Source organism: Coffea arabica, chromosome 7c (genome assembly GCF_036785885.1).
Source record: "Coffea arabica cultivar ET-39 chromosome 7c, Coffea Arabica ET-39 HiFi, whole genome shotgun sequence".
NCBI classification, from domain to species: Eukaryota; Viridiplantae; Streptophyta; class Magnoliopsida; order Gentianales; family Rubiaceae; genus Coffea; species Coffea arabica.
In genome coordinates this window covers 11,154,657-11,180,056 of record NC_092322.1, presented here as the reverse complement: position 1 = coordinate 11,180,056, position 25,400 = coordinate 11,154,657, and the positions used below count along the sequence as shown (strand labels likewise).

Genomic DNA, 25,400 nt, shown 5'->3' with positions numbered 1-25,400 from the left:
TCAAAAGTGAGTAGAATCTAATAATTAATCCACATCAAATCAGGTAATAGGAGAAATTAATAATAAAATAAATAATGAAATTGCAACCTATCAGAAAATGTAAAAAAAAGAAAAATTGATGCTTTATGGAACTTTCTAATTGCAATGTTCTTCTTAATCCAAGGCATGCAACTCCAAATAAAGATGTAGTTTAAAATGAATAGGACTAATATAGACCAAAATGAAAGATGACAAGCAGCAAAGGAGGGAAGAAGGATGATTGAATTATTTTGAGTATCAAAGCCATTTCAGCCAATCTTTTCCTTTCAGGTCACAGAGGAAACATTTTTTGCAACTCATCCCTGGTAATGAAGAGCCTCATTGATGAACTTGTCAAAATTAATGTAAGATGATCCCCCTACTTCAGTTGCTTCCTCAGCTTTCTTCTTCCATTCTTTAGCGTTGAACCTCATTTTTTCCCCTTCCTCTCCCACAATCATTTTGCGTACAAGTTCTGCAACTTCATCGCGCTTCACATCATGATTTATTTCCATTCCAATTCCCCATTTCTCACAAGAGTAATGACAATTAGTTTGCTGATCAGCAAAGAAAGGCCAGCAGATGACAGGCACACCAGCACAAATAGTTTCCATCATAGAATTCCATCCACAGTGTATCAAAAATACGCCAACAGCTGAATGCTCCAACACTTTCTCTTGTGCACACCAGCTTGTTAAGAACCCTCTATCCTGAATCTCTTCAAGGAAATCTTCAGGCAGCATTGCTGATTGTCCTCCCTGCACTACATCAGGCCGCACAATCCACAAGAACTGTTGCTTGCTGTTAGCAAGTCCCCAAGCAAATTCTTTGAAATGATGGTCAGTCATGGTTGTTACACTTCCATAATTAACATAAACAACTGACTTTGGTGCTTTTTGATCCAACCACTCGAAAACTTTCGAGTCAGGCTTCCATAAACTTGAATTCAGGGAATTGACTTGGCTTTCGGGAATAATGTGCCTGGCTAATAGCTTTACAGGGCCTATTGTATAAATATTTGGGAAATTGAACTTCGAAATGACTGCCTCCAATGCTTCTTTTTCAAATTCATCGAAGGCATTGAAGATTATTGCTGGAGCTTTCAGACAACTCTGTGCTTCCTCTCCCATGAAATCAAACATAATGTGATTGGGATCTGTTGTTCTTAAAAAGCTTGGAAGGTCCCTGAATTTTACATTGCTCATTCCACAAATCCAATCAACAGGCTTATCAAGAGTACCATCAGTAAGGTAATCGTCATCTGGACAGAAAAACGAAAATCATTTTTTAAGATTGAGGAATAATTATGAAGACTATCAAGCAATCAAAATCAAATTTTAGACATTTGAACAACCATCCTTATCAAGTTTTATTCCTTTCAGTATCTGTGTTTTAGAAAATTCATATAGGATTATCTACCGAGGTTGTTGACGAGTTAATGAAAATGGTAAAAGAAAGACGAAAAATTAGAAAGACTGTTTCTATTGTTTATGACAGCTCCTATGTATCATTAGTTTTAGTATCAACAACTTATCACTGCTCATATTTACTTGCTCATGTGGAAGCCCATCTCAGTAGATCTAATTGAAGGAGTTACTTGACATATTGCAATCCTATCTGTCTTTCTGTGATAATTTCAGAAATCTTCTTTAAGGTTTTTTGTAATATCACTTAGCATTAATGGTGGAGTCAAGACCGTACTGCATTCCTAAATTGATATTATTGTTATGTAAAAAAAGTAGCATACATTAAGATTGTATTTTATTTTTAATTTTCAAGTTTTAACTTTCTAACGTTATTTATTTTCCATATCCTATTCAATTTTGTATGTTAATAGTTTCAAAGCAATTTCACCGACGGAGAGATGTCTAGAAGAAAATACTAATATTTGGGGGGGGGGAGGGTTATGTTTGGGGAGATTGGGATTTTTCAACATATAAGGGGCAATGTAAAGCGAAAATTGTATTTTCAAAAATTTAGGGGTTACAATTATAAGAAAAAAACTTTCAAACCTTTCAAGCCTACTATTTAATTTTTACAAAATTGAGGGATGGCAATTGCCCATCCTTCATTACAGGGTGGCTCTGTCATTGCTTATCATCCATGAGATTTTCAAAATATTCCTTACCTTATCAGTTTGAAATGTCTAGATATTTCATGAAATGTCATCAACTAACGACATTATCCTTGCACTATCAATAATTACTTATACATAATATAATATACATAATATGTAATATTGTATACATAAATGTGTAAATATTTATACATAATATGTTATGTACATTATATTATAATATATACATTATTAATGTATAATATTATTATGTACATTATTGTGTATAATAATGTATAATAATGTTATGTATAATATATAATATACATAATATGTAATAATGTAATAATGTATAATATATTATATTATGTATATTATACAAATTGAAAATTATATATTATATATTATATAAATATTTATATAATGAAATATACAATAAATATTACAAATTGAAATATTATATAAACACCATATTTATAATATTATAAGATTTATAATTAATATTAATTAATATTATATATATATATTAAATGTTTATATATTTATTTATACATATTATAAACATTTTATGTTATTTAAAAAATATTTTTATATATTTATAATATATTTATATGAATATTATATAATATATAAATTATATATAATATAATATATATAATAAATTATATATATTATACATGTATATAAATGTACATTTATACATAATATATATATTAATGTATATTTATAATATACATGTATATTATGTATTATATATAATATAATACATTTATACATTTATATTAATATACATAATATTAATTTTACATTTATACATAAATGAAAAATGAAAGGAATAAATGTATTATATGGATTATCCTATATAAAAATTTATGGATTATAACGTCAACAACCTCGGTAGATATCTGTGTTTATAGGATTATCTGTGTTTTATATAAATACATAAATATATTTATTCATAAATATTTATAAATGTATTATAAATGCATAAATGTATATTTATATAAAAATATAAAAATTATAAATTATAAATTATAATTTAGACATTTATATAATATTCATTTATAATTTATACATTTATAATAATATACACTTATACATTTATAAATATATTTATATTATGTATTATATATAAAATAATACATTTATATATTTTTTAGCGAATATATAAATATATTTATTTATAAATATTTATAAATATATTATAAATGCATAAATGTATATAAAAATAAAAATTATAAATTATAAATTATAAAAAACCCAAAAATATGTTTTAAAAATACTTCTAAAAATAATCTAAAAAACATCTACAGTAAAAGTTTTTCATATAGTTTTTGAAAAACAACGCCAAAAACAACTAATCCAAACGGACTTGTATTTCAAAAACGAAATGCTACAATGCTGTTTTTGATTATAACGTCCTATATTTATGGATTATATAGAATCATCTTCATTTTACCCGCTACAGTGGTTTCCTATAATTGTTACCGGAAACAGTCATGTGACTGTCACGTGTCCGGCCAAAATGGAATAAAAAAAAGGTCAAGATGCAGTTTTGGTACCTAAACTTTGACGCACGAGTGGTTTTAGTCGCCAAATTTTGGACAAAAACAAATTTGGTACCCGAACTTTCAAATTTTGAGTACATTAAGTACCCTTAACAATTTTTTTCCAAATTGTTACCGAAAAAAGACATATGACAGTCACGTGTCAAGCCATAATTGTACAAAAAAAAAGGCCAAAAAATGTCAAATGCCATTATAATACTAAGTATTAAATTTAAGGACTAATAGCATAATAAAAAAAAAATTCAAGGACTAAATAATATCACATGAGTCAATAAAACCCAAGAACCGATACAAATGAGCTCTAATTCCAGTACATTAATCTAAGAATCAAGTCACAAAATTTGTCTGGAATTGGAGCTCATTTGTATCAGTTCTTGGGTTTTGTTGACTCATGTGATGTTGTTTAGTCCTTGAATTTTTTCTTTATTACGCTATTAGTCCTTAAATTTAATACTTAGTATTAGAATGGCATTTGACATTTTTTGGGCCTTTTTTTATATATAATTGTGACCGGACACGTGACTGTTATATGGCTTTTTTCGATAATAATTTGGGAAAAAATCGTCAAGGGTACTTAATGTATTCAAAATTTGAAAGTTCGGGTACTAAATTTGTTTTTATGAAAAATTTGGAAATTAAAACCGCTCGTGCGTCAAAGTTTAGGTACCAAAATTGCATTTTTGGCCTTTTTTAATTCCATTTCAGCCGGACAGGTGACTATCACATGGCTTTTTCCTGTAACAATTTGGGAAAAAATCGTCAAGGATACTTAATGTGCTCAAAGTTTGAAAGTTCGGGTACCAAATTTGTTTTCATCCAAAATTTGGGGACTAAAACCGCTTGTGCGTTAAAGTTTAGGTATCAAAATTGCATTTTTCTCGTGAAGCTAAAATATCATCTCTCTTGCAATATGCAGTTTTTTAATGTTGATTTCTCGCAAGAAGGCTAATACGTTACAAAAAATTTTAATTAAAATAAAAGTAGGTGAGATACCTCTATCGTTTGAGAAAAAAAAGAAAGGTAGGTGAGATATTGAAATCTCAAGAATACCAAGTACTCTATGAGAAATCTTTAGGGAAGTTTCTGATATTATACCTACTTTTTCCCATTTTTTCTTTGTTTAAAAAAGGTTTTTCCTAATTAGTCCACAGTTTTCCTACCTGCAACTCTTTCTTCAATTGGTATGACATTCGCCAAGTAACCATGAAAATCCTGGTTGTGACTCGGTAGCCTCCTCATCTCTCCTTTTCCATTGCAAGACTTAGTCTCTTAATAAAATAAAATTAAAGAGAACCCATCATGCTGCAAAACCATCGCCCTGTCACACGTCTAGACAAAATTTTCTCCTCGAAACTCGAAAATCTGCTCCCTTCGCATCAATCCCCAGTACATGGTCCAACCCAAACTTCTATCATGTTTTTTTATATGTCCAAGCAACAGCATATATATATATATATATATATATATATATATATATATATATATATATATATATATATATATTAGAGAGAGCGAACTCTTTGGACAGCCCCTAAACTATCGCCTCTCTATGATTTTGACCTCTCAACTATAAATTGTTACAAACAAGCCTTTAAATAAAAAAAAAAGTTTATTTTAAGGATTTCTGTCAATTTTGGTCATTAGATGTGATGGAATTAGGGGTAAAGCCAACCAAACAAAAATCAATCCATGAAAACAGCCTAATTAGGGGTAGAAAAGATGGAAGATGAAAAAAACAAGGAAACATTAAATTTCATGTAGTTAGTTGACTTAATACGGCTGGTTTTTAATCAAATCATGGGTTAATTTTTTTGTTTGGTAGGTTTTGTCCCTAATTCCGTTACATTTAACACCCACAATTGACGGAAGTCCTTAAACTAAATTTTTTTTTGTTCAAGCATTCATTTGCGACAACCTATAGTTGAAGGACTAAAACCATGCAAAGTGAATAGTTTAGTGGCCTGCACATTAATTGTTATCCTTAGGGGTGTGAATCAGAATCAAAATCGATAATTCGGAACTTTGAAATCAAAATTTTGGTATCAGAATTTCCAACCGAATTCGATTTCGAATTCATCAACTCCGAATTCAAATTCGTTCCGAATTTAATTTAGAATTCAATAAATTCCGATTTCACCGAATTCAGGACTATAAAAATTATTATTATTATATAAATGTTATATTACATATATATATAAAATATTATATATAAATAAAAATGAATTTGAAATCGATATGAAAATAAAAATTATTATTATAATATAAATGTTATATTACATATATATAATATTATATATATATGAAAAATGAATTTGAAATCAAAATTGGAATTCCGAATTCCGATTTCAATTTCAATTTCGAATTGTGAATTCAAAATCGGAATTTTCAATTTGAAAAATCCTATTACCGAATTTGAACCAAATTCGCATAATTCGAAATCAAAATATCCTGTTTCAATTCTGAATTTCAAATTACCGATTTGAAAAATTTCGAATTCAATTCGAATTCGATCGATAAATCGAAATTTTTTGATTTTATACACTCCTAGTCACCCCCTTTACAAATCAAAACACTTTAAACACAAGAATAATAGACCATAAAGAAAGAAGCACTTGGCAATTTGGCATTGGACCTCTGGTTGAAGGTTGTGTGCTCTATTTGTTTTCCCATGCATGGCATGAGGTCAATCGGCCTCGGTTTAGTACACTACTCATTGCAGAAAAGCAATAAACATTTTGGCCACAAATCTGGACCTAGTTTCAATGGGCGAATTTTCTATGATTACTAAAAAACAAAGTAGGCCAACTCCAGAATCTTTCATGAGTCCCCCTCACTCCCCCTCTTCCGTTTTTCGTTTGTTTGTTTTTTTTTTTAACCAATAAAATCTGTCCTATGATCCGTGCCGTACTTGGCCAAGTAAGTATTACGTATGTTAGTTTTGTACGTATCTTAAAAATGTAGCTGTTACCTAATGAAACGGTAAAATAAAATTTTATAACATAACTAATGCATATTTGGACAAAAAAAAAACTAATGCATATAAAATTAACAGAAATTTTCTAACAGATGCTACCGGTCAGTACACCTAGAATATATTTAAATTATACCTAATGTGTTAGATGAATGCACATATTTATATCTATTGTACCCCTACAGTTAAATATTATTTTCAAATTAAATTGCAAGAAATAAACACCACCCCTTTTATGGACACCTCACTCGTTGACCAAACACGTGTTACCAAGTTTAGTCGGATTTGAGTCCTAATACGATAAAAATAACAATATTCATACTTGACCAATAATTTTTTTAAAGTATATTCGATCAATTTTATTAGAATGGTTGAGCGGATAATTCAAGGCTGAATTTGGGTAATCAAAATTAAACATCTTCAAACCCAAGTCAAAACGGATCACATCCGGGTCAAGACTTGAGCCATGGTCACTTTACTTCTCAACACTGTCATAATTAGGACAGTGCAAAAATAGAAGTAAGACGATAAAAGGAAGAGATCCTAAAATTGCTTAGCCATACCAATTAAGCTGGGACGTCGAAGACGGTGACACTACAGGTCTCATAAACAAGAGAAAAAGACATGGAGAAGAAAGAAGTTTATAGAACTTACTTTTGAATGGAAAAATCCCTCTCCTGATGAGCTCTCTGTAGTGCAAATATCCAATGAAAGAGCAAGCAGAAGCCGTCCAGAATTGAACTTCAGGGATGCCCAAATCTTCGGCAGCTTTGATACTGAAGCTCATGACACCATCAGAAATGACGCAGCTAACAGGAGGCACTTCGGAAGACGAGATCAGCTTAATCTTTTTTTTTTTCCAAGCCCAAAGGACTTTTGATAGCTTTGACAAACAATTTTTTCTGACAGAATCACAGAGCCGAGGCACGTCTTGAGTTGCATCTTTATCTGACGGTGGCATCCCATCAGGGATAGTCTCAAACCTGAAATCATCGAACCCTTTAACTGACTCTGGCCCTTTCGATCGGATCAAACGTTTGTGGTTAAATTCGGTGTTGACAAAGGTTACATGGAACCCTTTTGCGTGCAAAAGCTTGGCAAGTCTCATTAATGGGGTAACATGGCCTTGAGATGGATATGGAACCAAAACTGCATGAGGTTTTTTCGTGGTTTCTACAGAGCCCATTTCCTGCGTAGATGAAAGTTAATAGACGGGAGCAGAAAGTAATAGCTAGTCCCAAATTGATGGTGCCATTTATAGCAGATGGGGCAGAAATTGATTTTTCTTTTCTTTTCTTTTTTGGGACAAAGGTATACAAAATCATATGTTGTATGCCATATGTACCAGTTCTTTACCACTATGAACCAGATGCACAAAGCGACAAAATATAAATGGAAAACATCCTTTCATAGGTCCCAAGCATATATCCCATTGAATCAAGTAATTATACATTTTTAAAAGGGTTAATTACCCCTTGAATGACGTACATCTTGAGTGGCATCTTTATCTGATGGTGGCATCCCATCAGGGATAGTCTCAAACCTGAAATCATGGAACCCTTTAACTGATTCTGGCCCCTTTGATCGGATCAAACGTTTGTGATTGAATTCAGTGTTGACAAAGGTTATATGGAACCCTTTTGCATGCAAAAGCTTAGCAAGTCTCATCAATGGGTTAACATGGCCTTGAGCTGGAATTGGAACCAAGACTGCATGATGTTTTTTTGTGGTTTTTGTGGTTTCCAGAGAACCCATTTTCTGTGTAAATGAAACCCGAAGACGAAGTATTATGCACAAGTCCCTAATTGGTGGTGCCATTTATGGGATTTGGGGCAGAAATTGATTCGGACCATACACAAAGGTCTACACAAAAGTCATACACTATACCACAAAATATAGTACAAAACATATGTTTCATGGGTCACACACGTCCAGTGAAAATCAAAGTGGACCTTTTAATTTTTGCTGTGCATATTTAAATGGGTTAATTACACTTTGCCCCCTTGAATATGGCGTTCATTTGCACTTGCCCCAATAAACGAAAGGCACTCTGCATCTGTAGAATTTAGGTAAAAAAAAAAAAAAACCTTCTAATAAATCTGCTTAACGGATTAGCCAGAAGGACAAATGAGCCCTTTAATAAAGTTTTAACTGAAGTAACGAAAGTTAATTATGAACATATATATTTTTCCAAAAAATAAACTTGAAATGAGGATATATATATATATATATATATATATTAACTATTACTGATTCATTTACTGCATATTTATTACCGTTAACAAACTTGAAGATGGTTCATCAACAATCCAAAATGACCATGTTGTAATGCAATAAGATCCCATTAAATATGTTTGCAATAACATATAGTCCACTTTCGCTAGTAAAATATTTTTATTAAATAATAGCAAATTTTTTTTTATTGTTTTCATAAGTTGAGCTTAAGAAAAATATTATAATTCAATTTTCAAACTTTAAGCATGTACAAATGAACAAATAATCATATAAATTGGATGAGGAAACACATTTTTGAGTTATTTGATGAAGGGTATAATTGTACAATATCCTTAACCGTCAAAGTTGTAAACAATTTATTGGTTAAAATTGCAAACATCATATTTTTCTCGACGCAAAGAGAATATACGTTGCACTTAGAGGGAAAAGTGCTAATTATTCCCACATGCAGGGGGCAAACTATAATCAACCTTTTTGAGAATTTGAAACTTCAATAATTCATGACTAGGTTACCTTTTCCCCACGGGGATGTTATACCACAAGAATTTTAAAAGCAACCTCTTCCAACAATAATTGTACAATGTAGCTTAAGAATTTTATGACTAAAAAAATTCAATTTTAAAAGTACGCAATAAAGACTTGTAGTGACCCAAAGACGTCAACCTATTGATATTAAAAGCGACCTCTTCCTATTTATATTGCCAATTTTTTGGATGAAATCCTTAAAAATATTTAGTTACTGTTGGAAATTTCATAAAATGACATAATATTTGACAAAACTTAATATTCAAGCAAGATTGATATTACTGGACAATTTGTCTTTGAGTCATGTGTATATATTATGTTGATTTCTTGATCTAGAGGAAACTTAAATGTTGAAAAAACAAAGACTCATCGTGTAAGAAAACTTCTTTTGTTATTATTTTTTGAAATTGTATGACAATGACATATATAATATACTCAAAATTCGTTATTCTCAACCATGGAAGTTAAAGACAAGGACGGCATGATAGAATCATAAATTACTAAATATTGGGACATTTACCAACGTCACAATAAGAGGGGGAAAATGTCTCTTAACAGGTGATTGTTCTTCACCAAGATGAAAGTAGTCAATTGCGACAAATTCAATTAACCTAGATTTTCTTTTTTTTTTAAAAAAAAAAATCACTTATAGTTGAACATCCTCACTTTTTTCTTCTTGCTCAATTAAGCTGAGACAAATCAGTATTATGTTGTTATTGCTACAAAAATCAATTTTAGATTCAACCAAAATACAGTAACAAGTAAATTGTATTGTATTACAATTTATTTTCCCAATAAATACATGAAACCATGCTAACACTTAATCATGAGATTATGAAATTATAATGACCCCCTGACTAGATACGGAAAGGCAAAAAATTAACCAAAAGATGTAGTATTTGGGGATTGAAGCACATTTTCAATCATTTTTTCCAAATTCAAGTATGAAGATCCAATAGATGGCCTTATTGCCTCTTCAGCTTTGTTCTTCCATTCCCAAACTTTTTGCTGCAGCTCCTTGCCCTTCTTTCCCTCCATTAAGTCTCTTACCACCTTCTCTACCTCCAATCTATCCACATTACTGTCTATCTCCACAGCAACACCCCAGTGAGTGCAACAACACAGGCGATTAGTGAGTTGATCTGCGAAAAATGGCCAGCAAATCATTGGCACTCCAGCACACAAGCTCTCAAGCACAGAATTCCACCCACAATGTGTTAAAAATACACCTATAGAGGGATGATTTAGAACAAGCTCTTGATTGCACCACGTTGCTAACATCCCTTTATCCTTCGTTGCAACCGCAAATTCGGGTGGGAGAACAATTTGCCCTCCTGCCACGAGATCAGGCCTGATAATCCACAAAAAGTTTTGCATGCTATTAGCAAGTCCCCATGCAAACTCACCCAATTGATCTTCAGTCATCACTGTTATGCTACCAAAGTTTATGTAGGCAACTGATCCTTGCTTCTTGGAATTGAGCCATTCAATGCAATTTTCATCTTCTTTCCATAGATTGGATTGAATGGATTCAGCGGAATGATCACTTTTTTGTATATCTTTGAGAAGCAAGTGAATTGGTCCAAGGGAGCATACATGATCAATCATGTTCGAAAGTTGCTTCAGCACATCATATTCTAGAGTGTCAAAAGTGTTCAGAATGATACCAGAACTCTTGTAAGTTCTTGGCATTATTTTCACTACCCATTCCAAAAATTCGTCCTTGGGATCAGTCGCCCAAATTATGGTTGGGATATCTCTTAAACGGATGATATCGATTCCAGGAATCCAATCAATAGTGTTTTCCATGTATCCATTAGTAAAATAGCTCTCATCTGTGAGTTGAACCCAAAAAGAGATGTATATGACATATAGCAGGAAGAATAAAATTTTCAGAAGTTCATATCATCGAAATTAAGATACGCATTTGGCAAATTCGACTAAATCATATATAAGATCTATTTGATTTTCCCTTTGAAATTTAGTCATGATTCCCGAGTTTTGCTGCTTCAAAGAAAAAAAATATTACATCCAAAGTGTCACATATGTATGGGAAAAATTATATGGTACGTGGTGGGATGTCTCTATTAGACGATCTAACCATAGTCAATTTCATGCGTGTTCTCATATCTTCAATGCTTCTTTCATACTCTATAATTATTTTTCTTGAAAAGCATTTTTCAGGTTCAATACGTAAACTTTGAAGGTTACAGTCATATTTAAAACTTTTCGTACTTAACTAAGATTTAACGGATTTCCGTGAGTTTCTAAAATTTAGGGAGTGAAAATATCTAAAAGTTAGGTTGTAAGGGGATATAAACTAGACAAAATGGCAATAAGTTGAGAAATTTTTTGGATTTTAGGAACCTGTCGCTTTGGAAATTACATGTTTATAATCTTTCTATGTACCTTTTCACACGGTGTATGTGTGATTTATACTAGGTGGTGCAATATTCACATTTGACACCTCACCATCTAGACTGACCGCAGAATTACGATTCACGAGTTTGATAACTCCATATAAAGTGGGATAAATTATTCGGTTTCTGAATCATGCGTTCCTTTTGGAATTCAAAAGTAAAAATCTGCTTTCTACTCAAAATCTTAAATGAAACCAAAAAAAAAAAAAACTATTTAAGTCAATCTAATTCATGGATGACCCTATTTTTAGGGGCAACAAAAAAAGAAGTGGTAGAACCTTTAATTCAAGCTTGTATTATCAATTTTTAGTTTGAATCTTTTGTTTTTAATTAATGTCGTTACTAAAATCTATGTATCATTAAGACTGTATTATGCACAACTAGCGAGTACTAATTTGTACCTTTAAGCGGTGTAAAACCTCGTTCACGAAGATGAGGATAGTGTAGGAGGCACATCACAGTTAATGCACTGAAGGGCCAAAACAACAAATTTGGAATCCCCAATTCTTCAGCTGCCTCGAGCGTGAACGACATGAAACCATCAGAGATTACACAACTTACAGGAGGAAACTGATCATCCATTGAAGCCCTATTGTTGAGTTTTTTGAGTAGATTGCAGAATGGGACATAACAGGTTTTGGAAGTTGAAAGACAAAGCTGGAAAACATCTTGGGTAACACCATCATTTTCAGCTGGTGGAAGGCCATCTGGGATGGTCTCAAAATTGAAACCGGCTGCACCAATCAAAGACTTTGGACCTCGTGCTTTGAGTATACGATTATAGTTGTATTCTGTGTGAACAAAGGTTATATGGAAGCCTTTCAGGTGTAGAAGTTTGGCCAACTTTAGCGTTGCGCTAATATGGCTTTGAACTGGATATGGGATGCAAATTGCATGAGGCTTTTTCATTGGATTTTCCATGGCTAATTGCTCCCTTTCCCAAATAAAATCCTGCATGAACCTCATTCATCATTGAGAATCTTCTATATATGGGTAAATCAAAATTTCTCTTGTAGCTATTTGATGACATTTTTCTTTTTTTGAAAGTGACAGGTACTAAATTATTAATTAGTCTGCAAGTTGAAACCTCTCAGTCATCATTGAGAGTCTTCTACATATAGGTAAATTTAATTTTCTCTTATAGATATTTGATGATATTTTTCTTTTTTCTTTTTTGAAAATGAAATGTACGAAATTATTAGTTTGCAGGTTAAACCTCTCATTCATCATTGAGATTCTTCTATATATGGGTAAATTAAATTTTCTCTTATATATATATATATATATTTGATGACTTTTTTCTTTCTTTAAAAGTTACATGTAACAAATTATTAGGTTGCAAGTTAAAAACTAAAACATTGATGACGATCAATTCTATAAAGTGATTTCAAAGAAGGCCAAAAAACAAAAGCAGTGTTCAAAAATTGGTAGAGCAATGCAAATACAACAACATTTCAAGTAAAAAACTCAAACACCTTCATGGTGCCATAAATGTGGAGCATGTTGGGATTATTTAAAGGTTCGTAAACTTTTCATTTAGTCAAAATCAAGAGGTATATCCTTTTATCATGCACTCTTCGAAAAATTTTAATAAACAGATCAGGATCTATACCCAACCACCCACCATTTCTAGGTGGTTTTCATTAAAAAATATATATATTAAGTATCTAATCTATAGTTAAAAAAAAAAAGTTGCAAGTTAAATTTTGTTAAATGTCATCACTAAAAATGACATTTAGCTAAACTGTTAGTGCAAGAATACATTATTTAGAGGATCACGGCCTTGGTTTTTTAAAAATGACATTTTGGCTACATTAATAGCTGCAAGGTTATGCTTAAACCTGATCGCAAAATATATAACACACTTGAGCTACATAACTATAGAGATAATGACCCTCAACTAACAAGGCCTTTTTTTTTTTTTTATGAAAACAAGAAAGTTTATTTAATTCTTGAGTAAAGTTTAATTTCCTCTTAACTACACTGTTCCCATATTGCCGTAGAAAATTTGTAAATTGTTGAGATCATCATTCACCTATTGAATAGTATGAAGTTGCACGCAATTAGGACATCAAATAGTTATTGGAAATTTGAAATGCTGGCAATGCTTGCTAATATGATTAATTCATCCTTAAAATATCTCACAAAAAAAAAAAAAAGAGTATCCAAACAAGTTTTTTAGTTTGTTATTTTCTTTGGTTGTGGAGGTTGAATAAATATTGCTTCTCAACGTGCATCATCCTAAGCCTAGAGAGGCGGCAGGTTAAATACAAGAGTCAGCAATGCACCATATCATACTCGTACAGCTACAATATAGCAGTATACTTGGAGAAGGGCCAAAATTATCAGAAAAAATGTATTAAAATCATGGGAGATTTAGGGACATAGCTAAATTTTGGTTAATGTCCAGATATATATATATATATATATATATATATATATATATATATATATATATATATGAAGCATCTGCAATCGGCATGAAGAATGCCCAGGAATTAATTATTGCTTACAGATGTTGGTAGATAGATACATATGTATAATTTACACCCCATGCATCACGCATCATAGTCTAATCACTTGTCAAGTGCAAAAACTATATTATCTAAAACAGGAAAATTAATATAAAAAAAATGCCGTATCTCACACGAATAAAACTATGTTAAAAGAGATTAACTTAACTCAATATCGATAACGTAAAAAGAAGAAGTCTAATAGTTTGGTGCAATTACGTCGTGATTCTTGAGTTCTACCACTTCGACCTTCTGGTTCAATTATTCATGTTATCTTTCAACTATTTCTTGAACATGTTCTGCTGTTATATTTTTACTAGACACAGGCAATTTAAATATAAGCCAATGAATCTCGAGCATTTGCAGCATCCTTCTCTTTCAAGAATTATTTCTCCAGCCATTTATGGTTTCTAGATTGGAGAAGGGCTCTCTCTTAATGTCACATGGTTCAGTTTAGTACCTAACATCGCGCCTGACATCATTAAGCAATCAGAAATAAACGAAATTATTGGTGTCAATTATAAAGTTTAAGTAGCATGTCCAATTTTTTGGTTCAATCTAGTCGTGAATCTTGAGTTTCTACCTTTTTTTTTTTTTTTTTTTGAATACTTTACAAACTTCTGGTTGTGCTATCAAGTCATGATTATTGATCTTTTGTACTGAAGTTCACTCTAAGACTTGATTGACGAGCAATCTAAATTGTTGCGCTATTAAATTATAAGCCATGCCATACTATCACACACATGTAATTTATATGATTGGCAACAATCCTTTCTGCCTCCGTCGTCCATCAAATGGTAGGCTACAAAATTTAGGGCACACATCGCATTACCATTATATTAGGATAAGAGAGATGATTTCAAGATGCATTTGAACATCACTTTCTCCAAACGGTTTAATCTGCTCTAGCATAATCTGGGATTAGGTAAGCGTGTTGTTGTATTGTGTATGATTCAATCTGATTATTGCGTTTGTTTAAATTTATTATGTATAACTACATTATAATGTTGTATTGAATGAAAGCGAAATATTTTAATCTTCATAATCATTTTTGCTGCGAGTACAATAACGTAATGTGATTGTACACCAAATACTATAATAAGTATAACAATCGGATCAAATCATGCCTCCAGCAAATTAATTTCTAAGAGTTTGATCGTTGACTGCCTTTACAATAACAAGATTAATCTACTAAAAGTATTCAACATATTTGTCTTATCTTCTAAGAGAAACAAGAAGACTATTGCAATGATTTGGTCATCCAATCCCTTTACAACTCGCATGATTGGCATATTCGTAGGAATAGTCAGGTCTATTCAGGATGAGACATATTCATTCATAGACGGAATCACAAAATTTATATGGAGGGGATGAGTTTTAACATGTTTAAATTGATGCATATACCTATAATATTTTCAAATTTTTGAGGGGACAAAAATTTTAATTTGTAAAGAATCTATTGAAAATTTTTAAATTTCTAAGGGTGGAAAACCTAATTCTGGAGGGTTAGCTTGGAGGGGTCTGCACTTCTGCTGGCTCTTAGAAGCTTGCCATTATTGGCAGCAAAAGTTGGTGGGCTTGTCGGGCGATGGTGGCTCCAAGGCTTCAGTTTCTTTGTTGGGAGTAATTACTCTAGTTATTTAATGGCCTGATTGAACAGCCAAAAACACTTGAATCACGACTTGATATTGCGCAATTTTGTACTTGATTTCTTGCTTATCTGAATTATAAAGTTGTAACCCTTCACTTGTATTACATTTTCCGTCATTTTGTCCTTTCGTAACACAAAAGGTATTATGTCCTAATGGCTTCTTGAGAATATATTTTCAGTACCAAAAGGTGCAGATAAAATCTTAATCATAACAAGAGCAACTTTTACCCGCCAAGTCCAACACCAAAAGATTCTTAAAATTGGTTTGTTATATATTAAAATTTTAAATTTGGTCCTACAATTGTACCCTGTAAATTTTCTAGAGTTTCCAATTGTACCTTTCCAATGCCCCTCTAAGTCTCATCCATCCAGCCTGTAAGGCTGTAACGAGAAATATTGAGACCGATGGCAGTACATTGCTACTAGTGGTTGAAGTAGCTCCACTTATTATGTCTGTACATGTCGGTTCTAATATCATTGCTCACATCTATAGTCGAACATTTGCAGCAGGAAAATGGACCAATATCTTTGTTTTCCTCTAATTGAATGATCTTTTATCAAATAGTTCTTTTTATGGGGGTAATTTCATGTATATCCTTACCCTATTGCTAGAAATCTCACACTTCACTCTTGTCACCCTATTGCTAGAAAAAAAAAAAATCAAAACACCCTTTTCTCAATCAGAGAAAAATTTCCTAACAAAACTCATACCTCGATTTCTTCTTGCCATAATATAAGGGGCATCCAATAAAATTTCTAGCATCTGACATACAATTTAGTTGGAATGGCATTTTCAATCCAAAAAAAAGAAACTGTGTGAATAAAATGTATAAAACTAATAGGAAACAGTTCATCACGAGCATTAAATATCCACCATGCATATTAAAGAGGACTTCAACTGCAAACTGATCAAAGAGCAAATGGCAATGGGGAAAGCAGTGAGGAAGCCTCATGCTGTTTGCATCCCACATCCATCTCAAAGTCATATTGGCGCAATGCTAAAGTTGGCCAAACTTCTCCACCATAAAGGCTTTTACATAACATTTGTTCACACAGAATATAACTACAAACGTTTGCTGAAATCAAGGGGTCCCAAGTCGCTGGATGGTTCACCAGATTTCAAGTTTGAGACCATCCCAGATGGCCTCCCACCTGCTGAAAATGATGATGTTACCCAAGATGTTTTCCAGCTTTTGCTTTCAACTGCAAAAAATTTCTACCGCCCATTTGTTGATCTGATTAGAAGGCTCAACAATAAGGCTTCGGTGGATGATGAATTTCCTCCTGTAACTTGTATAATTTCTGATGCTGTTCTGTCCACATTCACAGTTGAGGCAGCTGAAGAACTAGGAATCCCAGATGTACTCTTTTGGACCATGAGTGCATTAACCGTCATGTGTTTCTCGCAATTTCCTCAACTTCGTGAACGAGGGTATACACCACTCAAAGGTACAAAAAAGAATTTTGTTTTTTTTTTCCTCTATAGAAAAATAACATAACAACCTTGCAATGAGAAAATTGGATAAAGGTAATATTTTAGCAGTAATTCAGATAGTATATATAATGACTGACTCGATAGAAAAATATCCTATGAACCATAGAATGATTGGACTCAGAAATGGAGTAGCTTCGTGACTAATGCAAATACTGCACGTGTAATTTGAAATCCAAAGGGGCTCAAAAAAAGGATAAGTTACCTTTTACCCCATATAATTTGGTGTTTTACTACATAACCCCTATATGGTTCAAAGCATCAAATCATAGGAGGGTAAAAGATAATTTACCCTTCAAAAGATTATACAGACTGAGCAAACTTTGCTCACATAAAGTTTAGCACTCAATTCTCATGCACTTCAAATTATAGTTATTATATTTTACAGCACATCAAATTATTTGGCACTGTTTTCTCGTTAATAATTTTCTCTTCTTGAACCCAGACAAACTCAAGAATCAAGACGGTGATTAATGTATATAGGGCAATCAGAGCATCTTACTTTATCCTGTTTTGGCCAATATTGTATTTTATTTTCATCCTTTGCCATATTAAGATATCAATTTTAGGTATTGAATGTTTCTTGTTTCAATTGTATGTAATGTACAGCTTTTTTATATATATTTAATTTACAGATGCAAGTTGGTTTACCAATGGGTACATGGAAAATACCATTGATTGGATTCCTGGAATTAGTAGTGTCCGATTAAAAGACATCCCAACCGTAATCTGGACTACTGATCCCAAGGATGAGTTTGTGGATTATTTAGTTAAGCTCATACCATGGACTTTGAAGGGTGCTGCTGTCATTCTGAACACTTTTGAGCAGCTAGAACACGGTATTTTGGAGCAATTTTCTTCCATGATGGATCATGTATACACTCTTGGACCAATTCACTTGCTTCACAAAGAGGTGCAAAAGGATGACCATTCCACAGAAGCAATCCAATCAAATCTATGGAAAGAAGATGACAGTTGCATAGAATGGCTGAATTCCAAGAAGGCAGGCTCAGTCGCTTATGTTAACTTTGGTAGCATTACAGTCATGACTGAAAATCAGTTGGTTGAGTTTGCAATGGGACTTGCCAATAGCATGCAGTACTTTCTTTGGATAATCAGGCCTGATCTTGTCAATGGAGGGCCAATCGATCTCCCACCCGAATTCTTCATTGCTTCTAAGGATAGAGGGATGTTAGCTACATGGTGTAATCAAGAACTCGTTCTTAGTCATCCATCAGTTGGTGCATTTTTAACACACTGTGGATGGAATTCTGTTCTTGAAAGCTTGTCAGCTGGAGTACCTATGATTTGCTGGCCGTTTTTTGCAGATCAACAGACTAATTGCTTGAGTTGTTGCTCTTACTGGGGTGTTGGCGTGGAGATAGACAATAATGTGAACAGAAAAGAGGTGGAGAATGCGGTAAGAGACTTAATGGAGGGAGAAAAGGGCAAGGAAATCAAGAAGAAGACATTGGAGTGGAAGAACAAAGCTGAAGAAGCAATAAAACATGGTGGATCTTCCTACCTGAATCTGGATAAGATGATTGAAGAAGTGCTTCTGGCCCCTAAAATTTAAGTTATTTACTTTAACCATCTTTTCCATTTCATCTATTCAAGGGATTATCAGTGTTTGTCGTTGATCAGTGAGCCGTATGGTCATGCATGATGCATCCGTATTTAAATTTTGGAAAATTACGTATAAGTACAACGGGATTGAAAGAAATAAAAGATTTAATTTCGCATTTAATATCTGTAAGTCTGCCTCAACCATATTCTGCATCATATCCTCATTAATTTCAATGCTTTTCCCCGTCCATAAATGCAGTAGTACGTTTAATCAAATATAACTTCATCATGAGAAGCAGTGTAATATATGAAAGTGAGAGAGTAATTGTCGGTGCATTATTATATTTTTTTCATATCTAATGTCGAAAATCTACTTTGGGCACCATTTTGATTGAAGGAAAGGAAGAGGAAGGAAAGGAAAGGATACCGGTGGAAGAGGAAGGAAAGGACAGTAGAGGAAGATGATTTTCGTCCATCTTGTTTGGCTAAAATGGAAGGAAAAAAAAAAAAAGAAATACTGAATTTTGTTTAGATTGAGGAAGAAAAAAAAAAGGAAAGGAAAAGATCAACTGTTACTGAATTGAAAAAAAAAATGTTATTATCACTTTACCCTTTTAACGTTCGGTGTTATTATCAATTTCCCCCTTAACGTTATCTTTTAGTCACTTTACCCCCAAGACTAACGATCAAACTTAATGGAGTTTGTTAATTAAAGTGAAAAGACATGTTTAACCATTAAAATTATTATTACTTTACCCCCATAAAATATAATATTTTTATCAATTTACCCCTTAGAGTTATTTTTAAGCAATTTATCCTACCATTAAACCAACTTAACAAGTTAAAAAACTTTAGAAGAAAATATCTTCCTCTTTGCAGATCAACAGACTAATGGAGATAGACAATAATGTGAACAGAAAAGAGGTGGAGACGGTGGTAAGAGACTTAATGGAGGGAGAAAAGGGCAAGGAAATAAAGAAGAAGGCATTGCAGTGGAAGACCAAAGCTGAAGAAGCAATAAAACATGGTGGATCTTCATACTCGAATCTGGATAAGATGATTGAAGAAGTGCTTCTGGCCCCTGAAATTTGAATTTATGTACTTAAAGTTTTCTTTTCCATTTCATCTTTTCGAGGGAAGATCATCATCTGATCGACCATTTAGCACTATGATCATGCATTTGTATCCATGGTTCGCCATCGCGGGTCGCGGTCGCGTCGTGGTCTCAGTTGTTTCATATCCGTCGCGGCATATCGGTTGAATATCGGGTGATATGAACATTATAACACATTAAAGTTTCCAAAAATTTTGAAAAAATTACTAAAATTAGAAAATACTGAAAAAGACAATTTAAAAAAATATCGGAGTCGATTCCGAGTTGACTCGGATATATCGACCGATATCATGTATCACGGATTCGAATCGGTCAATATCGGCCGAATCAGAGCGAGTCGTCGCAGATATAGTGATATCCGCGATTCGGGGATCGGTATCGTACCGGTCCTTCCGTTCCAAATACGACTCGGCCGATACGTATCGGTATCGGCGGATATGGCGAACCATGTTTGTATCTCAAAAATGAAATCGGATGAACCATCCAAAGAGTTGGGACCTCACGATTTCAACAAACGTTTGTAGTTATATTCTGTGCGAACAAATGTCCTGTGAAAGCCTTTGTAGTGGAAAAGTTCGGCCAACTTTAGCATTGCGCTAATATGGCTTTGAACTGGATATGGGATGCAAATTGCACGAGGCTTTTTGATTGGATTTTCCATGGCTAGTTACTCTCTTTGTGGTTAGAGATTCCAGATTTTGATTGCAGAATATAAATCCTGCATGAATCTCATTCATCATTGAGAGTCTTTTACATGTAGTAATTAACTTTTATAGACATTTGATGATATTTTTCTTTCTTTAAAAATGACATGTAACAAATTATTAGGTTGCAAGTTAAATTTTGTTGAATGTCATCCTCAAATATGACATTTAACTCAACTATTAATGCAAGAATACATTTGATGATTTTTTTTTTCTTTTTCGAGCAACAATGATTTTTATCTATAATAAGCAAAACGTTTATAATCAGGAACAGAACCAATCATGTACGTGAACTGCACATTTCAAAATGAACCAACACTACTCACAAAATTGTCCAGTATTAAGTTCCAACCAAGTATTAAATCCAATGTCTCTCTATGTTTAGAAATCTTTCCGCAGGACGTACAGCACAATGTGATGCAGATGTTCCACCATGGTAGTCATAAATCTACCACAAGAGACTAGCCTAGACTGAAAAATACACGGGCAAGACCTCATATATTTCATTTCAGACAAGTTTCTTGGGTATAACTGAATTGGAAGATGGTGTAATAAAAATTCAAATATGTTATAACTAAGTTAGAATATAGTATAACAAAATTTGAATAGACCATTTTACCTGGAAATGGAGTAAAATGGAATTTGCAAGGCCCTGGATTCGAAAACAACTTGCTTCTCTAGCCCTCCACAGCTCATAAACGGTAGCAGTAAAGACTAGCCTTTTTAAACTGATCGATATAGGAATTTGAAGTCTAGCCAAATATCACCATGTAGGCAGGTTAATCAAAGACTAAAGATAACACTTATGTTCAAAGGTGCTAGTTCATTTATGGAAGCAACAAAAGTTGACAATGATGCGGATGTGCAGCACATAACAAGGTCGATGCTTTAAAAATTAAGAAACCAAAATATTCTTCATAATCTTTTTTTTTTCTGCAACGGTAGTTTTTGTATTGATTGGCAAAAGATGTGCACTTATATGAGCAAAGGCTCAAGAAGTTGTATACAAAAGTGTTAGACACACTAAGGGTTGATCCATTCCTCATCTTGAAATTTGCCTAAGGCATAATCACTAATCAAATCACATCTTTTATCTAATCTCCTATCTAGACAAAAGGTTTAGGGTAATCATTTCCGGGTAATTGCACCTTATGTGACTTTTATTGAAGTTCCGAACGAACAAACGTTAACCAATACCGAAATGATAGCACTAGCATTATCAGCATCCATATTCATCGACTACAAATTTTGATGTTCCCTTCAGCAGATTGAATGGAGGAGAGGATTTTAAGTGAATAATTGATTGTTAAGGGATTCCAAAAAGAAATTAATTAGCGTTCTTTTTGTGAACCAAGCATTGATTATAGCTTCCTGCATCTTTTAATATAAGGGCCAACACTAGTTGGTTCAATTAACAAGGCATAAGCTGTAATATCTTTATATGTATAAGTTGCTAGTTAATTATAATATTTGAATAATAATATGGATAAAAACTACTTTATATTGTTTTAATAGATGGAGATCTCAATTGGAAAGAAAATGAACCAATTTTAACAAAACAAATAGAGTAAATTAGCAATGGAGCAAAGACAGAGCAAGAAGCAAATGAGGGCTACTGGATTATATGGATCTGCGGGCAGATTCCATGTCTAGCGTTGGACATTGAAAGGATCTTTGGGCCAGACTTCATCAGTCGGGGGTGGCAATTAAGTCAAGTTGTCGGTTGGCGGATTGGATTGAGGCTCAAATAGTCTGAATGACACATCAACTTGAAAACGATCGCAAAATTAAATGGATCAACCTTTTTGACCTGAATACAATCCGCAAAATTAAATGGATCAACTTTCTTGACCTGAATACGGTCTGTTAATTTCGCAGGTTACCTGAATCGGACCTAAATAACATATTTGCTTAATTTTTTTTCTTTCTTTGAGTTTCTCGTCTTGATAGTATGGTGGACTTTTCTATACTGAAATTTCCATAAAAATATAGAAAATTTCAACCCAATCCTAGATTTCATAATTGCTGCTTGTAGTACTTCTTTGGCTTTCTTTTTTGGTACAAAAAAAACAAATAAATATAAACAAAATGTGACACTTTCACAAATAGAATCTATTTTTCACATAAAATCTATGGTTGCGTCATACTACTGATTGATAGCCTAGATTAGTTTTTAATTTACTTTATATCCCCAATTTATTTACTCCATTAAATTATAAAATTACACATTAAACAAGTCAAATGGGTCCCATGATTGACCTAATTTGGACCTATTTGCTTGGTAGATTATTCAGGTCTTACCTGATTTTGATCCAAACATGTGGAAAATAAACCATACCTACTAATTTCATGTTAAGCTCGAGTTGTATTTTCGGATCGTATTGAGAATTACCATTCCTATTCATCGGGAGATATGCTCGAACTCAATTTTTGGCAGCTTTTAGAGACCTAATCATATCATACTTAGGTCACAACTTTAAGAAACTATAAATATGAGTACTTTATGTCGTTTTTAGGGAAAAAAAACACTTGTCTGAACATTAGTTCTAGGTTTTTCTTTGAAAATTAAGAATCAAAGTTAGAAATCAAGGTTTGGAATTCAGAGTCTCATCAACTGTGAAAAACATGCTCTTTATTCTAAGTCTTGTATTTTTCAACATTGAATTCTTGTTTATTCTTACAATTATAATGAACTAATTTTTATTTAGGATTAGGGTCTTGTGAAGAAGTTTTGATTATTTATTAAATTAAATTCTTAACTTTTACCTTGATTTATCTGTCTTAATTTAATTACATATTTGTGATTGGCCACCATAGACATGCTCAAAAGGTTTGTATTGAACTAAGAAGGGATATTCAATCATACACTAAATAGATAAATATATTTAGCCTAATCACAAGAGTATATTGAGATTTGTATTACATAATTAAATCACCCAAATTAAATACTTGTAATCTCGAGAGAGAGAGACATGAGATCTGACTGGGCACAATTTAGATGGATCAAAAGATAATCTAAGGTACTTGAGTATCATACATCCATGACTTGTTAAGAAATAACCAGATAATTCAAACTCTAGTAATGGTAGTTCTACTTATCTCTGGCTTGAACCATGGCACCCTCGAGGTGTCATTTGGAATTCCTTCAATTGGACTACTCCGTTGATTACTATGGATTGCAAGTTCGACAAAGTTTCAAACATCATCCACGGACAGCAATGGAGACCACCAGATATATCTCTTCCATGTTTAAGCATCTTCTGGTAGGAATTACACTCTATTCAAAGATTGAAGAACCAGCAAGAGAGAATCATTTGGAGACCCTCACCGTCTGGGAACTTCACTACCAAATCTGCTTGGAATGCTATCCGGACACGACAGGGAAGAGTGCATTGGCATAATCTGATCTGGTTTAAAGGTTTGGTACCAAGATATTCTTTCATTGCTTGGCTGGCACTAAGGGAAGCACTTCAAACAAAAGACAAGTTGTGTGAATATGGTGTTACAAATGATGGGACCTGTTGCTTATGTGAGTTGCATATTGAAACTGTTCACCACCTATTTTTTCACTGCTCTTATAGTAAGGTTGTGTGGAACATTCTCCTTAGTCTTCTTGGGCTGACTTTCAATCAAACTCAAAATTGGCCACAAACTCTCAATTGGCTTTGTTCACATATCAGAGGGGTAGAGTTAAAGGGTCTCTTACGCAAGCTATCTTTTTGTGCTGCTGTCTATTTTATATGGCAAGAAAGGAACAACCGCTTGTTTTGCCAGGAAAGCAGATCACCAACAGCATTAGCCCAGACTGTTATAGATCAAGTACAAAAGAAGATTGGGAGAAACTTTGAAATTAAGGACAACCCATCCTTAGCCACAAAATGGAGACTTCACGCTGCTTTCTTTCATCCAACTATATTCTGGTGCAAATGGGAAGCTCCCAGACCTGGAATTAAATGCTTGAATTGTGATGGATCAGTCCGAGGAGACATAGGGGGTGCAGGCTTCATCCTTAGACATGAGAATGGTGACATTTTAGCAGCTGGGGCTATTGGAGTAGGCGTTGACGCAATATTAATCCACAAGTTGGAAGCCATCAAAGAAGCATTGGTGTTTGCTAAACTCAAAGGATGGGAACGTATTGAGGTTCGCACTGATTCAAAGTTTGCTGCAGATATCTTAAATAGCAAAATTGACTGTCCTTGGAAGGCCCTAGTTGCATTTTTTGATATAAAGGATTTAATCTCATATTTCAAGGAGCTGACTATATTTTTTGTATATCGCCAATGTAATCAAGCTGCTGACTTTATGGCTAATTATCTCAATAGGGTTGATAAAGTTATTTTTGAGTCAAATTTTCCCCTTGATCTTCTTAGAATTGTAGAGGAAGATAAGAGGGGAAAATTGACGATTAGGGTGTAAATTCTTATTTTGTTATATAAAGCTCGCCAATTCTCCAAAAAAAAAAAAAAAAACTCTGGGTCAAGATCTGATGCTCTAGTCTCTTACCAAATGTTTTCTCAACCCTATTTTGTTCAATTTGACTATTTATTTTTATTTCATAGTTAGA

At 33.1% G+C, this 25,400-nt stretch overlaps 4 protein-coding genes across 4 annotated transcripts; 2 read left to right on the top strand and 2 right to left on the bottom strand.

Moving 5' to 3' along the window:
• Positions 1-100: 100 nt before the first annotated feature.
• LOC113698390 (linamarin synthase 2-like) lies at positions 101-8,398 on the bottom strand. Its single transcript, XM_027218198.2, has 3 exons — positions 8,102-8,398; positions 7,268-7,802; positions 101-1,279 (listed from the first exon to the last, which is right to left on the bottom strand). Exons 1-3 carry the CDS (start codon positions 8,366-8,368, stop codon positions 336-338), a joined length of 1,746 nt encoding a protein of 581 aa, XP_027073999.2. The 5' UTR covers positions 8,369-8,398; the 3' UTR covers positions 101-335.
• A 1,725-nt stretch (positions 8,399-10,123) lies between these two features.
• On the bottom strand, positions 10,124-12,752 carry LOC113699526 (7-deoxyloganetin glucosyltransferase-like). The gene is made up of 2 exons (XM_027219893.2): positions 12,195-12,752; positions 10,124-11,208 (listed from the first exon to the last, which is right to left on the bottom strand). The coding sequence occupies exons 1-2, from the start codon at positions 12,748-12,750 to the stop codon at positions 10,253-10,255; spliced, it is 1,512 nt and encodes a 503-aa protein (XP_027075694.2). The 5' UTR covers positions 12,751-12,752; the 3' UTR covers positions 10,124-10,252.
• Positions 12,753-16,827: 4,075 nt separating this feature from the next.
• LOC113699245 (7-deoxyloganetin glucosyltransferase-like) lies at positions 16,828-19,205 on the top strand. Its single transcript, XM_027219457.2, has 2 exons — positions 16,828-17,406; positions 18,085-19,205. The coding sequence occupies exons 1-2, from the start codon at positions 16,833-16,835 to the stop codon at positions 19,023-19,025; spliced, it is 1,515 nt and encodes a 504-aa protein (XP_027075258.1). The 5' UTR covers positions 16,828-16,832; the 3' UTR covers positions 19,026-19,205.
• A 701-nt stretch (positions 19,206-19,906) lies between these two features.
• On the top strand, positions 19,907-25,252 carry LOC113699525 (uncharacterized). The gene is made up of 2 exons (XM_027219892.2): positions 19,907-20,083; positions 24,101-25,252. The coding sequence occupies exons 1-2, from the start codon at positions 19,907-19,909 to the stop codon at positions 25,250-25,252; spliced, it is 1,329 nt and encodes a 442-aa protein (XP_027075693.1).
• The last annotated feature ends 148 nt before the right edge of the window (positions 25,253-25,400 follow it).

Excerpts from the sequence above, each read along its gene's own strand:
- LOC113699526 (XM_027219893.2), bottom strand. The coding sequence starts at position 12,750 with ATGCAGGATTTTATTTGGGAAAGGGAGCAATTAGCCATGGAAAATCCA. Across the intron at positions 11,209-12,194 it reads AGGTTTTACACCGCTTAAAG|ATGAGAGCTATTTTACTAAT; the intron begins GTACAAATTAGT and ends TTCAACTCACAG.
- LOC113698390 (XM_027218198.2), bottom strand. The coding sequence starts at position 8,368 with ATGGGTTCTCTGGAAACCACAAAAACCACAAAAAAACATCATGCAGTC. Across the intron at positions 7,803-8,101 it reads ATAAAGATGCCACTCAAGAT|GAAATGGGCTCTGTAGAAAC; the intron begins GTACGTCATTCA and ends TCATCTACGCAG. Across the intron at positions 1,280-7,267 it reads AGGGATTTTTCCATTCAAAA|ATGACGATTACCTTACTGAT; the intron begins GTAAGTTCTATA and ends TTTTCTGTCCAG.
- LOC113699245 (XM_027219457.2), top strand. The coding sequence starts at position 16,833 with ATGCATATTAAAGAGGACTTCAACTGCAAACTGATCAAAGAGCAAATG. Across the intron at positions 17,407-18,084 it reads AGGGTATACACCACTCAAAG|ATGCAAGTTGGTTTACCAAT; the intron begins GTACAAAAAAGA and ends TTTAATTTACAG.
- LOC113699525 (XM_027219892.2), top strand. The coding sequence starts at position 19,907 with ATGGAGATAGACAATAATGTGAACAGAAAAGAGGTGGAGACGGTGGTA. Across the intron at positions 20,084-24,100 it reads TGGATAAGATGATTGAAGAA|GAATTACACTCTATTCAAAG; the intron begins GTGCTTCTGGCC and ends ATCTTCTGGTAG.